The sequence below is a fragment of the Corvus hawaiiensis genome, chromosome 7 (genome assembly GCF_020740725.1).
Source record: "Corvus hawaiiensis isolate bCorHaw1 chromosome 7, bCorHaw1.pri.cur, whole genome shotgun sequence".
NCBI lineage: Eukaryota > Metazoa > Chordata > Aves > Passeriformes > Corvidae > Corvus > Corvus hawaiiensis.
The window spans coordinates 24164324-24181143 of NC_063219.1; the positions used below are offsets into that span (position 1 = coordinate 24164324).

General features: G+C 39.7%; 1 protein-coding gene across 10 annotated transcripts in view; it reads left to right on the plus strand.

Moving 5' to 3' along the window:
* The window catches only part of ITGB6 (integrin subunit beta 6), a 49140-nt gene that overhangs the window by 16980 nt on the left and 15340 nt on the right, over positions 1 to 16820 (plus strand). For 8 of the 10 annotated variants that reach the window (XM_048310370.1, XM_048310378.1, XM_048310371.1 and 5 more), the window contains exons 4-12: positions 1382 to 1586; positions 2511 to 2757; positions 3579 to 3744; positions 4267 to 4428; positions 5173 to 5268; positions 10452 to 10541; positions 15157 to 15291; positions 15508 to 15925; positions 16399 to 16621. In XM_048310370.1, the coding sequence (XP_048166327.1) occupies positions 1382 to 1586; positions 2511 to 2757; positions 3579 to 3744; positions 4267 to 4428; positions 5173 to 5268; positions 10452 to 10541; positions 15157 to 15291; positions 15508 to 15925; positions 16399 to 16621 (1742 nt within the window). Of the gene's footprint in view, positions 1 to 1381; positions 1587 to 2510; positions 2758 to 3578; positions 3745 to 4266; positions 4429 to 5172; positions 5269 to 10451; positions 10542 to 15156; positions 15292 to 15507; positions 15926 to 16398; positions 16664 to 16820 lie in introns of all 10 variants that reach the window. The other 2 variants (XM_048310379.1, XM_048310377.1) reach the window with 2 other exon arrangements.

Below are 16820 nucleotides of genomic sequence, written 5' to 3' on the forward strand. Positions count from 1 at the left end.
TGCGAAAGGTTTGTAATGCTAGAATGGTGTATTTTATGTGCACTGTATTCCAGATGCAGTGGGTGAGAGTTTTGCCTGAGCAAAGGCATCAGGTTCAGTCTGGAGAATAATAAACCACTGCTCCCAGCAGGTGCCTCAACATTGTTTCCACCAAAATATATAGGATCCCTGACAATTTTCAGGCATGAAGGGTGATGTTTTGGTGGAAAGAAGGGTCATAGTTCTGGTTTTAACAGGTTAAAAGTAAATTTGTTTTGTCTTGCATGGGAAGTTTTTCAGTGACTGAATTCAGAGAATATTTGTGGCTTAATGGCTGATCCATGGGTTGCTCGCCCAAACCTAGGACAGAGCAGCAGCCCCATGGTATGGGCCCACGACCATCTGCCAGGAATTGAATGCTTCAGAGCTGGTCCTGCCAGGCATTGCCCAGGTTTTTGGTCAAAACGTCTTGCAGGCCAGAGCAGTTTCCAGGAGACAGCTGACTGATTTTGAGGATCTTAACTCTAGGCATAGCTCTGGGAAATGGTAATAAGGCACAGAATGGTTACTTTTACTCTTTGTGAAAGTAACCATTGACTTCACCCCTGTGCGAGGTTAATACTCACCCTGTAGCAGTGCTGTGGAAAGGAATGCATATCAATGCTGAGTAACAAAAATAAACTGTGAGATATCAAAAGGCTTGTGATTTCCTCTGGATGGGAGAAGGTCAAGGAGGATGCTGGGCCAAATTTAGATGTGTGGATGCCGAGAGCACCGTTGGTGCTGGGGAACCGTGGAGTCAGGCTGTGGTCATTGCTGGGCACCAGGCAGAGGAACAAGGACTTGATGCCTGCTTCAGTGAACAGGTTAAATGAGAGCTGAGGAGAAAGAGTAGGTCAGAAAAAAAGAACCAGTAAACACTGGGTAGCCCACAATCAGTTTGTCACAAAATGTCCAGGAGTTTATTATCAGCAAGACCTCTTCTGTTATTAAATGATGTCCTTCCATCAGCAGTTCAAAACTGTCTAGGAAAGACTGATGAATTTGCAGCATAATCCTGTGAGAGAAAAACCAGTGGCTCAGAGGGGCTTTGTGTTATCATTCCCAGTACTGTGAGAAGCCAAATGCAGTGAGTGGCACAATTCCCATTCCCCAACAATAGAGCAGTTTCTCCCAGGATAACAAGACAGTGTAAGTTACATTAATTATACACCTGTGTGACATGAGCCATGAAGGGCAAATTTGGGTTTCTGTGCCACCTAGATCTAGTTCTGCACTAGTTTGCACAAACTTGCACCTTTGTTTCCATTCCCTGCATTGGACTGACCTTTTGTCCAGCAGGTGCTGGCAGCTAGTCAGTAAAAATATTTAACTCATCCCTTCCTTCTCCTGTTTGCATTAGAATTACACGGACTCATCTGGAATTCATGGGAGGTGTGATACCCTGGAAAATCTTTTGTCCAAAGGATGCCAGTTGAATTTGATTGAGTTTCCCATTTCAGAAGTAGAAATTCACAGAAATGATCCTCTAACTGCATCATCTCAGAAGAACAATTCTGACGTCACACAGATTTCTCCCCAAAAATTAACTTTGAGGCTGCGACCAGGTAAGTCACAGCTTATAGGTGTGGGATATTTTGTTTCAGACAGTGTGATAAACTGAAGCTTCTTGGATTGAACAGTCTAAAAAATATCTTGACAGACTAAAGATGAAAATCTGTGTTGAGTCCAAAATTATCTGTTGACTCATTGCATGAAAACTAGGTTCAGCTGAATTCAGAATACTTTCAGAAGTGCTGGATACATCACAAAAATAAGGATATATATTTTTAGTTCCCCTCTTCTCTTGCCAGTGAGGTGGCAGGGAGAGAATGAAAGCCCCTGGCTCCTCCCCAGCCAAGCACCTCTCCCCTGCTGGTCTGGCAAACAGACTGTCTCAGAGGCAACATAAAATCTTGCTTTGAGGATTTAAAAGGTACCAGTGACATTTATGGTAGCATTCCAGACCTACCTTGGGGTCCTTCAGATGTGAATTTTTCCTGAAGAAAATTTGGAATGAAAAAAGGTAAGAGACATTCAGCTAGGTCAGGTCATAGTGTTGGAACTGAGAATAAAATCTCTGTGTACGTTTTGACTTTCTTTAAATTTTTAAAGGATATGATAGGACCCCAAAGTTCTGCCTCCAGTTTGAATTAGTTCTATATCTAAATTTTCTAAAGCCTCATGCTGCTGAAGGGATGTTCTCATATTTCTTCAAATTATAGCAATCAGTTTTAATTCTGTGCTTATGGCATTACTGAAGAACTGTTCAGAAAAAAAACCCAAACGTTAGAACTACTTTTAATTTTTCAGACCCTTATTTGAGATTTTTTTTGTTGACAGACAATTTTTGAAGTTTTTTAGTTAATGCTACTGGTGATTTAAAATACCAGATAATTGTCACCATATAGAAGTTTATGAAGAAATTGGCATTGCTCGTGCTTTCTGCACAGAAGTGCTGATCTGTATCCCACTTTCCCTGACCTTAATAGGACATGAAGAAACAATACAGATCAAGGTTCGCCAGACTGAAGATTATCCAATTGATCTCTACTACCTCATGGATCTTTCAGCTTCCATGGATGATGATCTGAATACAATCAAAGAACTGGGTTCAACTCTTTCCAAAGAGATGTCAAAACTGACAAGCAACTTCAGACTGGGGTTTGGATCTTTTGTTGAAAAACCAGTTTCACCATTTATCAAAACTACAGCTGCAGAAATAAACAACCCTTGCAGGTAGGCAGGGAAAGTCCCAATATCTGTTTGCATGCCAACACTTAGTCACAACTTTAGCTAAAATTAATTTCAGCTGCTTCACTGGAAACTGCCCTCTTCCAGATGTAAATCAGTCAGTGTGTGAAAAAAGATTTGGTTCTTCTAGTTTCACCCCTCTGATCATTGTTCTGTTGCATCTTACATTATTTGGATAGAGGAATCTGGGAGTGATTCTGGTTTTTAGCTTTTGCTGCTAGTTACAAATGTGCTTAATATGTCAAAAAAAAGGTATGCAGCATACTTGTATGTATATATATATATATATATATAAGAATTCTATGACACTATACTAAGGAGTTGCAAACTCAAACCCATCACAGAATATCAGTTTCAGCCATCAATGCTGTTTTCCTGCTTTTTTTCCCCCTTAAGGTCTAGCAGTCTCCCCAGCCCCAGGCTGCCCTCGCCCTTAGCTAACCTGTGTAGGGGAGAACCTGTGCTCTGCAACCTGGAGCAGGATGGCAGCACCTTGGTAGTTCTCTCTGAATGCCATTAAGGAACTGTAGATCCCAATATGCTTCCAAATATGAAATCAAAGCACAGCAGGGGGCATGGCATGTTGGTAACTGGCAGCTCCAGGAGGCATTTCCCAGCCTTTATGCAGATTTTTTACATTGCTCAAGTCACTGGATGCTCTTTAATTATCTTATGCTTTTCACTAAATCTTCGTAGGCACAGACGAGACATGTAAGACCAAAACCAACCCAGGCAGGCCTCTGAAGTAGCCATTGTAGTGATTTTACACTCTGTATTATCCATAAGCTGTCTCACTTTTCTTGCAGAAGTGTACCATACGAGTGCTTACCCACCTTTGGATATAAACATGTTTTGCCCCTAACAAATGATGCTGAAAAATTCAATGAAATTGTGAAAGGACAGCGAATTTCTGCTAATATAGACACTCCAGAGGGAGGATTCGATGCAATTATGCAGGCAGCTGTTTGCAAGGTAATTGAAACTTCTAAGTATAATATTATTCCATATATTACATCTTCTAGTATTACATGTTGGTATTTCAAAGTTACAGATTATTTTTCAAAACATTTTAACAGAAACCAAGAGCCTCATGAAATTTGTGTGAAAATACTTTGGGCTGTACAAGTAAAACCTGCATATTGCAATATTTTAGTCTAAATTTCCTTTTCATTGCCAGAGACAAGCCCAAATACCTGTATAATTACTGGGTCTGTCTTTCTCTTTAAATATTTTTTATTAATTATGTTTAGGGTAGTAAGCAGATTGACATGAACATGGCCAACCCATGTTATTAGACCCAGGGATGGGGAAACAAAATGTTAGCCAAAGACAATGGAATGAACATAATCTCTTAAGAGATGTTGTGTTGCCTTTGATACCTCCTTGAGAATGATGCTCTTCATTTATTTTGAGACACTGTTCTCCAAATATTTTGCTATTTTTCTATGTTGTGATGCAGTATAGCCTGCTAAACTGATGTGTTTTAAATGACAGGAAAAAATTGGATGGAGGAATGATTCTCTACATTTGCTGGTGTTTGTGAGTGACGCTGATTCCCATTTTGGGATGGACAGCAAACTGGCAGGGATTGTTATTCCTAATGATGGGAACTGTCATTTGGACCATAATAATGAATATTCCATGTCAACTGTTCTGGTAATTAACTATGAATTTTGTACACTCTCACATTCTGGAAATTTAAAGACTAACACAAACAACTTAGAAAATTAGTGAATTATAGCACTGAAATGTGTAAAAGCTGGGGAATCCAGATATTTCACATAATCTATTTTATTTGTAACTGTTCATTTCAGTCAAGAGAGAACAGCACGTTTGTATGGAATTAGGATAGATTATAACTAAAAAAAAAGAACAAATCTGATTTCTGCAATAGGAAAGCCCATGGATTTGGACTAAATACTATTTCCTTCTGCAGGGAAGGCAAGATTTGCATTAATTATGTTCCCTGAAAGAGTGTGAATTCAGGGCCAGTTCAGGAATTTTCGGGACACTGTTCCTGTAGAAGAACTTACCTTAAGATTCAGTGTTCAGAAATACTGAATATATACACTGTGCTGTTCATTGTAGGACAAATACCTAGTTGCTCTGGTGCAGTGTTTTCTTTGGATTAAATATAAATATATAACACAGATGCTACTGAGCCAAGCTCCCTCTATGGAATCTAGCTCTGTATTTTTCACAGAGGGGTTTCCTTAAAAATAACATGAGGAAATTAGATGCACTATCTTTTATTTTGTATACACGTATTCCTAATTAGAGTTTATACCACACAGAGAACACAGTGTTCATTATGATCACTTGAATGTGTGTTTCATGGGAGTCAGTAACTGGAAGCACGTGAGAAACAGACTGATGTGCCTCTCTTTTGTTTGTTTGCAGGAGTATCCCACAATTGGACAATTAACTGACAAACTCATGCAAAACAACGTTCTATTAATTTTTGCTGTAACAAATGAGCAAGTTCACATATATGAGGTGAGTAAACTAAAATGTTCAGTTTGCCAGTATTTGTTTTAAATTTCACCTTTTTGCACAGCTGATAGAGTAATTCTAGTACTCAGGACTGAATTCTACAAGATATTCATGTGATAAAAATAACTAGGAAATTGTGTATTGGAGGAAAACTCTTCTGCTTAAGTGCTCCCTCATGTATTGATTTTGGTGTTCTAAGGTAACTATTAAATTGGATTTCAAATTGAATCACACTAGTCCTTTAAATCAAAGATTGACAAGCTATGCATTGCTAAACTATTCCGTGTAATTATTGTGATTAGCCTTTTGTATTTTATAAGGCTAGAGGAGAGTTGAACCTTTTCTTACTTTTATAAAACAAGAATATACCTGGAACATGCCGTTATCTTCATGCTCAGCTCTGAGATCTTTGTTTGTTGTTTTTTTTTTCATTTTTCTTTATTTCTGTGACTCTTTTGAATGAAACTGATAGGACACCAGTGCCAAGATGAAAAGTAAAGACCACGATGGACAAAGTCCTCTTTCCTCATGTATTGTTCCTCATGACTACTGAAGGAAAACACTTCATTACAGGAATTTTGGGCATTAGGACTGGCAGGATCCTATTCAGTGAAGTGATTTCCTGCTGTGTGAAGTTGTCATGGGAAATGGAAGCCAGGAGAGAGGGGAAAGCAGAGGAGCAGTGGATATGGAGATCCAAAATCTGTATTTTTAACAACTGGAATATCATTCATACCTGCAGCTCCATCAGTCTTCTGTGCAGGAGTCTGTTTTCAGCCTCCACAGCTACAAGCAGCCCTGTGTTACTTTTGACCCATTGGATATTCCAGCTGTGAGCTGAGGTGAAGCTGCCAACAGCTGCTTCCCTCTTCTTACAGTGAAAGTGAGCAAAAGCCCTCTAAGATAAAATAAGATGGATGTTGGAAATTCTTATTTCATTTTCTGTCCAGTCCTGCTCCTGGGAAAAGATCTTCACATGCTAAAAGAAATTCTAGAGAGGAGTTCATTGTGGGTAATAAGGGGTTTTGCAGCCTGAGCTTGGCTGCCTGGCTACATCCTGCTGTGTGAAAAGGGACAAGCAGAGAGAAAATGTTCCTCCAAATTTATTCAGGTTGGTTGAGCGGTAGCCAATAACGATGGTCCTGCTGATACAATAAGACTGGCTTTCTGAAGGAGAAGCCTTTGTAAAGCATTCTGTATTAAAACCAGAAGTACAGTAATGAGCAGAAGTGCTTCTCTGCTGTGATTACCACATGGCAAATAGGAAAGAAAGAGTAGGGAAAAAGAGAGAGCAGCTGAGTCCTTGAGGTAGTCACCGGTAGGATGGTTTTCTATTTCTGTCCTCTGTGTAACCCAGGGAAGACCCCCCCAGTACTTCTGCAACTGATTCCAGGGTTGGAGTTGTTTTTGGTAAGACTGATGATCCAGCTGTTTGACAAAAGTGACAAAGAGTCACAAATTTCATAAACTGATTCTCAGGTTACAGCCTTGACAAGGGAAGGAATACTCTGAGTCTTGAAGCACTGACTGCCTGGCTTTTTTGAAGACTGTATTGAATACTGAGCTGGATCATGAAAATTTAGATCGATAGCAGCAGAAGTTGATCACTTACAAATGCAGTGGCTTCAACAATTTCTTAATAGAGATCCAATTAATAACAGGTGAAATATTTTTCCTTATAGGTGCTTTTTTTAATAGGTGCTTCATGAATAATGATTGTTCTAGGAAAGTAGTTTGGAAATACCTCTTTGATTTACAGAACCTTTCTTTGTCCAAAGAAACATTTCTCTTGCTGATGGCACTGTATTTTACCTTGGAAATTGCTTGTGGTCATCCTCAGAGTTGGCCACCAGCATTCTTATCGAGGTGTTTCTATTTCAGTATCCATTCAGTGTCTTATGTCAGTATCAGTTTCCAAGAGGCACCCTTTGTTTGTGGGGAACACTAAACAAGGTCTCATAGCTAACAAAAAATACAAATCATGGTGAACCCAGCTAGGGAATGGTTTGCTCTTGTTACTTTCTCTGTTAGAAAAGAGAAAGTATAACAATCTTCTAAGGTGTGTAGTAATCCCACTGAATATGATTTATCTTCTGATTTTTTCTTTTAATACTGCTTTCTTTCCTTTATTTGGATAGCTGTAGTTGTTATGGTCTGCTTTTTGTCCTGTAGGTGATGTAAAAAATCAGTCAAAGCAAGTACAAAAGTCATATACAAGTGTCACAGTGCAGTTTTGCCAGAGTAAAATATACTTTCAAGGGTCTATGTAGGATGTGCAAACAGGGACATAGTGCCATGTTTTCATCTCTGTGATGCAAATCTGTAATATAAATGTAAATAACCAGTATCTATGCTTAAGAATGTAAAAAGAACAAAGCAAGACAATGAGAATCGTTCTCATGGTACGGCCTCTGCTCAGGGAGCCTGGAAGTGATGGCAGAGGACCCTAAACCCTTAAAAGTTCTGGTGTTTCAGTTCTCTTGTAAAGCTTCAGCAAGTGAGATTCCGTAGTGTCCCTCAGAAAACCCTTCCATTTATCCTTTGAGGTAGAAAGACTCTCCCCAAATATCTCATCTCAAATCTACTTGAACTCAGCATCTAATTATACCAGATACCAATACTGACTATTGCTATTTATAATCGAGTTCTCAGGGACAAACTTACGTTAAAATTACTGTGAGGACTTAGAAAGCACCTCTTTAAATAGACTTGATAGATTCCATTAGTCTTAAGTGCAGTGTTCAGACTGTCAAATATACATTTTGTATTTCTAGCCCTGAATAATCCCCAACAATTTAGCCCAAAATAATTCAGACATGTAATATTCTTGATCCTCTTCAACTGAATTTTCAGTTTATCCACTTACATGTGTGTTATTATCTAACACACAAATGTTAGGGGTGGCACAAGCACAGAACACCTATGCTTGTAACAGAGCTGGTGTTGCTTTTGAACCTTCCACGCAGCTAAAAAGCTGCTGCACAGTAACCTCAAGAGATCATTTAGATCTGATGCTCTCCCTGACCACAAGAACTTCAGAAGCAGTCATGTGGAAACATTTATACAGCCACTCAAAAGTAAATGCAAGAGAGGAGAGAAAGTTCTTTACACTGAGCCGTGATTATTTGAGATTATTTTTTTAAAGGAATGGTTTTTTTTTAAAAAAAAAAGGTCTTTTATAATCTATTAATGTATGTCTAACTTTTAGCATCATTAGTCTCAGCTGAGTCTTGCCAAAACAGCAGGGGATGTTTTCATTCTATAAAAGCTATTCACTCAAAAAGCATCTGTGACTATGACAATAATAATTATAGTTTAAAAAATCATATTTTGGTATAAAAGAAAACACCAGTCCTTAAGCTTTCATGAAGTAGTTGCTGCTATTGCCGATATTATTTCTTTTCCAGCGGAATTCTTTAAAAACATATTCAAACTTAGATAAGGGAAAGACTCCATCTTTAGTCCTGAATAAGCAGCATTTCTTTTGAAACAAAAATTACTCTTTTTGATGAATTATTTCTTTTTATATCATAGGAGAAATAGCTTGAAAATTAGGGTTTCAAACTGCATTGCACTGCTGAAAATGGAACTAAAAATACTCTAGTCTCCACACTCATACAGAATCTCAAATTATGTATTTGGTGTAGCACACTATTTATGATGAAAATTCTTCTATCATTTACACTGCTAAAATATAGACATAACCCCACTGGGCTCAAACATATAATTGTCAAATTTCCTTTACTTGAATCAGAGTATCCCTATAAAATGGCAGTTCACCTGTTAATGAATATTTGCCAAAGGTCTAAATTCTGTGATATCCTTTGGATGTTTGGCAATAGTAGCACCCCAAAAGCATCTGTCTACCTCACCTTGGCAGTGCTTGAACAGAAATATTTGCTAAGAGGTGAGGTTTAACCAATGGACTAGAGACACACAGTCAGCCTGGGCTTGAAACACCATCCTTGTATCACCACGCAGAAAATTTTTGTTCAAAGAGGAGAGATCAACTGAAGTGTTCAGAGCAGCATATCCCTGCTGTTTGTTTTGCATACCACAGATTAAGGGGGACTATATTTTAAATTCCAGGTTTATCATCTTTTCTCACAAAAGGTCCACATGTACGAAACACAGAGTTTCAATATTCCAAGAATCCTTGAGACTGCACTAATCACAGGAGGAGTCAGGAATGCAAAGATGCCAGCTGTAACCTAAAATGCAGTTAATCCCACTGATTTACAATAGCATGAGAAATCTAATGAATGATGACTATTCCATACATAATAATAAAGTAATCACAGGGCTTTGGGAGATATGAAGTATAATAAGGATATAAGGGTATCAAATTACCCATGGTTATTAATAGTTCTCTGGATACTTTTATTTAAAAAAACAGTATTGATATGATAATGTGTAAAAGAAAACTAGTGCTACAATGTGTTTTTTTCAATGATGAACACATTGTTTACCAAAGGCATGGGTAAAAGCAAGGGAATTTCATGTAGTTAACAATCAGGCAAGATAAATTTTAATTCACCATATTTAAAATCTAGCTGTCAGATGTCATGTTAGTGTCACAATGCAATTTAATGCAAAAAGAAAAGAAAGCTTATCATGGAAATAAATTGCTAAATTGGCACTGTATTATTAACAGAAATTCAACATACAATCCACCATAACCACAGAGCACTGAGATACATGTGCAAAGACAAAAAAGTGACTGCAGGTGCTGAATGTAGGGTCCAAGACTCTTGAGCAGTGCAGCAACAGTAGAGCAGCTGAATCTGTTTCTGGATATTTTTATTAGAGCAAAACACAACTGTTGATAAAATGTATCTTCCTTCTAAATTGGAAAAATTAGAGCTTGAAGAATACAATAGTATCAAACTTCCAAGGACATAGAGGTGATTTAGCACTATATGTTCAAAGAATTTTAAATGAAACCAGCTCTTCTTCATCTGACTTTTTCATTAAGACATGTGCAATGGAGACTGCAAGAATTCTTGAAAATGTTGCTGTCATTTATTTCAGTTGGCTTCAATGTTCTTGGTTTTGTTGTGGGCTCTTTCATTTTTGTTTTGAGGTTGGTTTTTTACTTTTTTGTTCAGCCTTAGGGTTTTTTTAGATGGTAGCTCCTTGTCACCTAGACTTTCATTGTGCTTTAAATTAATTTTTTATATTTCCAGAATTATGCAAAGCTTATTCCTGGAGCTACTGTTGGACGACTACAGAAGGATTCTGGAAATATCCTCCAGTTGATCATTGCTGCATATGAGGTAAGATGGTTACAATGCAGTTTCTTCCCTCATGTTTACATGTTCAACATTGGTTTGCAGTTTGGTAAAAAGAAGTGTCTTTGATTCCTTTTATGAACTGGTTACATAATTTTTTATGTTAGGTGCTGACCTTAACAGGAAAAGTGTTCACTCTGAGGATTAAGTAAGCACAGAAACAAAATTCCTACAACCTTCTCTCAGTCCTTAGTTCACCTGGAATGCTGAATTTAAATCAGTGTCTCATCTGCATTGCTTTCTTCATATTCCTGTATTTTACACCTACTCTTCAGCCTTCTTTATATTAAGTTCCACAGTTCAAGAGAGACTCAGCTCTCTCTGCGTTGGTAGCCACGACCAGAGCAGACAAACAATTGCTTTGCAAGAATATCTGTGGGGAAAAAACACTAGTCTGTGCTCAGTGCTCTTCTCTCCTTCAGCAATTTGGTGCTGCCCCTGTGAGGCTGTTTTGAGGTTTTTGAAAAGAGGAACACAGGAGCCAGCACGGGTTTGTTTAGGTAATGCCAGGACCTGAATGGGTTTGTTTAGGTGATACAAAGAAACACCGTAACGATGTCAGGAACATAAACACAGCACTGTTCTCCAGAGCTTTGTTTGTAAAACGCATCCTGGGCGCCTCCTCTGTCAGAGGAATGTTCTTAGGCAGCTGCACAGGTCTTTGCACAGATACATTAATTTACATACACGCTGATATACCATAGATTTCTCTCTTCTGTCTCAGCCCATATTTATGAAAAACCTGCTCTACCAGTTGTCTACAATGACAAATAATTTTGCAAATAACTTCTGTTTCTTCTCTTACTTTTTTTTCTGCGCTTCCTTCTATCGTCTGAATAAGACAATCATCACTGTCCCAAAATTACTTTGGTCTTGGTGATAGAAGGAAACCAAATTCTTCTAACTCTTATAAAAGCAATGAAAGCAATACAATTGCTGAACTATGATTTTTTTTAAATGAAATGGAAAATACCAGAAGATTCTTCATTTTATGGAAAATTATATAAGGAGAGACCTTCGGGGTTAATCTCGGGAGTGTACAAATTGTAATAAATATGGACGAGGAAATCTTCTCATGAACAAAGCTATTGCTAAACTTTTGAGTGGCAACAGGATTTCACTTCTGGATTCCAACCTGCTGCTAGTCACATCTGGTTCCTATCAGCATTTCTTCAAGCTGGCAGTCTAATGTATAGACACAAGTTCCTACATTTAACAGCTAAAATATCATTTTGCTGTCAGTAAGTAATGGAAAAACACACAAAAATTGTCCCAGGGCTGTGTCCTGGTGCCTTTGCCGTAACATAAGTGAGGAATGATGCTCCACTGGAGTATTGAAAATGTGAACGGTGAAGTGAATTCTTGCCTCTTCTCCTTAGCATCTGCTTATATTCCTATGGCCTATGATTTTTTCCTATTCTCCTTTTTGAACCTGCTGATATTTTTGGCCTCTGTTGACTTCTATGACAAGAAGAAGTTCAGTTGCACTGTGTCAAGGTACATTTTTCTTATTCCTATCTTACTTCTTATGTTTTAAAGTTTCACTGAGTGCATCTCCATTCCCGTGTTGTAGGGTTTGGTGAATAACAGCTCTGCATTCACCTTATCTTTGGGTCTTCATGATTTCATAATATTGTGTCACTGAGACACCTTCCACACCCCCAATCTTCTCTCCAAATTAGACAGTCCCAGTCTTTTAAGTCTCTCCTTGGCTGCTCCATTCCCTTGGTAATTTATCTGACCATCTCTTTACCCTCCCTGACTCTCATGACTGCCTCCTGAGATGAGGAGCCCATAGGAGCTTGCAATACACAGTACAGGACACACTGAGGTTTATACAAAGGTGAAATGATGTCCTGTCTCTTGTCCTCAGCCTCCTGGCTCTGTTGGCTTTTTACCTGCTTTTGAGCTGCTGCATGCTTTGAGCAGAGCAGCTCCCAGAGCTGGCAGTGGTGACCACGATGCAGCTCCTGAGCTGTTTCATCGGATCCTGTTTTCATCTGTTCACGGGCGTGGTTTGGAGGGAGCTCTGAGCTCTGTGCTTGCTGCACTGCAGGAGTGGCAGGGAGGTGACTGCAGGGAGGGTGGTCCTGCCTTTGGGCCATACTCGTCACCGCCTCATCCAGGCACAGCATGTCTGGACCATGCACCAGAGCTGCACGTAGGTTCTTAAAATCCCGCATTTCTTTCAAGGTGTAAAAAGTGTACAAGCAGCTACATGTCACACTCAAAATTTCACAAAGTCCATTTTATTACACTTAACCTTAAAGGTTAACAATTTTATTGTTTCGTGATGGAAAATCTTCCAAGCAGGAAGCACTAAAAACCACTTTATTTGACAGGAGTAAAAGTATCTGAATTTTTTTTGACTGTGAAGAAGGAAATGACAGGAGACCTACAGCTGAAAATCACATGCAAAACAGATCTAATGCTACTTTTGTTAGAAACTTTTCATGATATTCAATTCAATGTCCTGTGTCTCTGCTTCTTTACTCACTAGAAAAGGAATAAATAACTTTTTGCCCCCTGGGAGTAGAGTTAGGCTAAATCTTTTAACACTTTTGAAGTGTTTTTGAGTGTTTACTTGCTGTGCAAACACAACGTTTGTTAATGCCATTCACCATGTGTTGCCATCTAGAAGCCTCAGAGAGGAAGTAAGTAAGTTAAGAAAGTCTGAGCTGTCAAAATATTTGTTGCAAGGAGTTCTCATGTTCCTTCCAAGTATGGTTCATTTTCTCTTGTAAGCATATTTCTGCCTGCTTTGTTTAGCATTGAATTCTGCACAAGTTTGTGTTGCAGAGCTGCAGGCTAAAGTGCATTGTGACAGATAGCAGGCCGCTTGATTAAAGACATTCCAAGAATTTAAAATTTCATAAAAATTCCACTTTCTTTTTTTCCCCATTTTTGATCCTTGCACTTACACAAAAATCAGATCAAAGAAATTATGTATTAGAAAGGACAGGTAACACAAGGGCACAAGTATGTAGCACTGCTTTGTCTGTTGTTCCATTCAGAAAGTATTTTGAACCACAAATGTTTCTGTCTGAACGGCTTAAAGCTCACTAAACTGCTATTTGTCCTCAAACTATGGCCAGAGAGCTTAGTAGTTTTAAAACATCATTAGAAGTGCTCACACATATTAGGATTTAAAACCCTTGAATTTATCACAGTTTGTGTTGTACACCACAGTTCAGTGGTGTAAGATGAATAATTTGATCTCTCACAACAGCAAGGCACATTCAAATGACCCAATACAGACTCCAGAATTCAAAGTATTACAATCTGGTGTTCAGCAGCATTTAATTTTCTCTCACAGTTGCACTCTGTACCTTACAGTTTTGCAGCTGGTGGAAAAGGGCCTGCTGGTGATACCTCCAGTAACGTAAGCACATGCCCACAGTCACAGCCTTACCTAGAGATTTTCTGTATTGGGTCCTTTTGGGAGAGCCCAGCTATTGCAAACAAATTATTATCTATGACTCTGCATTGTTTCAATAGCGACACAAGCACCTACCTCCAAATCAAATGTAAATGGAAATCTGGACATACCCAAAGCTACCAACATTACAAACCCGATGCCCAGGGCACAGTTTTACAATAGTAAGACAAATTTCCAAGGAATCCAGAACATGTACAAAGGACAGGGAGTTGTCTATGCAGGTTTATACCTATTCTATTTTTACTTTGATTTACCCCACCAGACCTTTACTCCAGTGAGTCATCCTGCTACCTTTAGTAGAATGACTCACTGAAGTAAGGTCAGCAAGTTCCTTGTGCTCTGATTGAAGGGCAGGGGGTATTTTGCAAGCAATTAAACTTCCATGAGCACAAAGTCAAGTCAGTGAGATGTTTTCTTAGCAGTTGCCGAGGTACTTTTGAAAAATTTCCATTTACTGGATCCACAGGCCCATGAAGTCATAGGGAATTTCCCCGTGGCCTGTAATAGGCTTCGGATTAAGGTTGTGTAAGCAAAGTTGCTATAAAACATTTTAAAGACTTGAAATATAAATACCTAGTATGAGCGAGTTCAGGAAGACAGTTTGTGACTTTCAAAATGAAAGTTTGATTGAACAAATTGATTTAAATAATGGGGAAGTTGTTGAATACAGGTTAAAATAGCACAAACAGCTCATGAAGCAGGAATTTCCATTGTGAGAAGAAAGGAAGGGAGGGAGCAATATTGACAGAGTTTGGCTAATCAGGAAAAGCAATGGACTAGCAATGCAATCAGGGACGCAAATCCACTCCTCAGTAAGTCCAGACCTAGAAGAAAACTTGCATCAGTCAGCAGAGTGATGAAAGGTGATTTAATAAAACATTGAATTTGTTCTTCTGGAAGGGCAGGAAATAAGCCCTGTGAGCGGATATTAAAGTGATGCCACCATTGCTTTCCACTGAAAGCTGGGTCTGTCGGCATTTGCATCATTTTGCTCGTTCCGCATTTTTCTTGCAATAGAGAGTTCTATAAACAAAGTGCCAAAGCACGAGTGTGCTCCTGTGTAAGTCAGGATAAATTATAGTCCACGTTACACAGACATGGAGCAGTGGCAGCACGTGCCAATGTTATCACTCCATTCATCTCACACTTTTTTCCTTGAAGGAGCTGAGGTCTGAGGTTGAATTGGAGATCCTGGGAGAGACGGAAGGGCTCAATCTCTCCTTCACAGCCATCTGTAACAATGGGACCTTTTTTCCACATCAGAGGAAATGCTCTCGTGTGAAAGTGGGAGATACAGTAAGTGAAGAACATATTCTCCAAAGACATGAAGTTCATATAATTTAGGACACCAAGGTAGAGCTTGCTCTTTATTAAACAATCTTCCTCCAAACAACTTACCAAAACACAGGCAGTATCTATGACCGTCTTGCTGTGTCCTCTGCATGCACTTCCCGAGCACCCTGCAGAGTTCCCTGTGCTCCAGCTCCCAGCAGCTGCCATTGTCTCTTCCAGGTCTCTTTCAATGTGACTGTAAATCTCGCTTCTTGTGAAAAAACCAGAAGGCATATCAAGATAAAACCTGTTGGTCTCAGTGACGTGCTGGAAATGGAAATTCATCCCCTCTGCAGCTGTAACTGTCAGGCAAAGGCCGAGATGAAGAGCCCAAAGTGCAGCCAGGGGAAAGGCTCTCTGGAGTGCGGGGTGTGCGTGTGCAGCCCCGGGTACGTGGGGCCGCGCTGCGAGTGCGACGAGAGCTCCCTGGGTGCCAGCTCCTGCCGGGGCCCGGCCGAGCACCGCTCCTGCAGCGGCAGAGGCGACTGCTACTGCGGGCAGTGCCTGTGCCACCCGTCCCCCTACGGAAAGGTGTACGGGCCCCGCTGCGAGTGCGACGACTTCTCCTGTGTCAGGCACAGAGGGCTGCAGTGCGCAGGTACGGTGCCTCAGTGCTGCTTGCAGTGTCTGCACTCAGGGCTTTACGGGCTCACCCTTAGCTGGGAGCTCGCGGATTTGTATTTTCATCATGTACTCAGCTGCAATCCATTCTGTATAAAGAATTACTGTTTATGAATGGCCTTTAGACTTTAAATAGTTTTGGCTATACCATTATAAACTGGAAATATTTACGCATTAGGTTGTGCACTGCCAGGAGACAATCTGCATGGAGGACTCCAGTAAAGAGAATGGAGCTGCGCTGGCTTACAGCCAGTCTAAGCAAAAACCTGATCCTCTGACTTAAAACTGAAGATTCTGGGAGAGAAAGAAAGATGTTTGGAAGAAGAGTTGGAGAGAGCAAAATATTTTCTGTTAAAGAGAATTATTTTAAAGATCATCCTTCAGATGATCACTGATCATTCTTTTTTAATTATCAGTGACTGATTTGAAGTATGATAAATCTTTTTCCAGGTAATGGTGACTGTGACTGTGGGGAATGCAGGTGCCACAGTGGATGGACTGGTGAATACTGTAATTGCACAACTGATACCAGCACCTGCATTGCTGAGGATGGGACACTGTGCAGTGGGAGAGGCGAATGCATCTGTGGGACGTGTGCTTGCACCCATCCAGGGGCTTCGGGCCAAACGTGTGAAAAATGCCCTCTCTGTGGTGACCCTTGCAGTTCCAGACGGTAATGTGCTGGCTTTAAACCTCTGATGTTTATATCATCCAGGTATCTATTTCCTATACTGCCTCAGCAGTGTGTTTATTGCCATGTCTGTAAATTGGGTTTACAGACCAGAACCAAAGAGCTTCTTTGTCCTTTGAGATGGGTAGCCACAACTCATATATTAACCATTCATGAGCATTACTCTTGTACAAAAGGACTT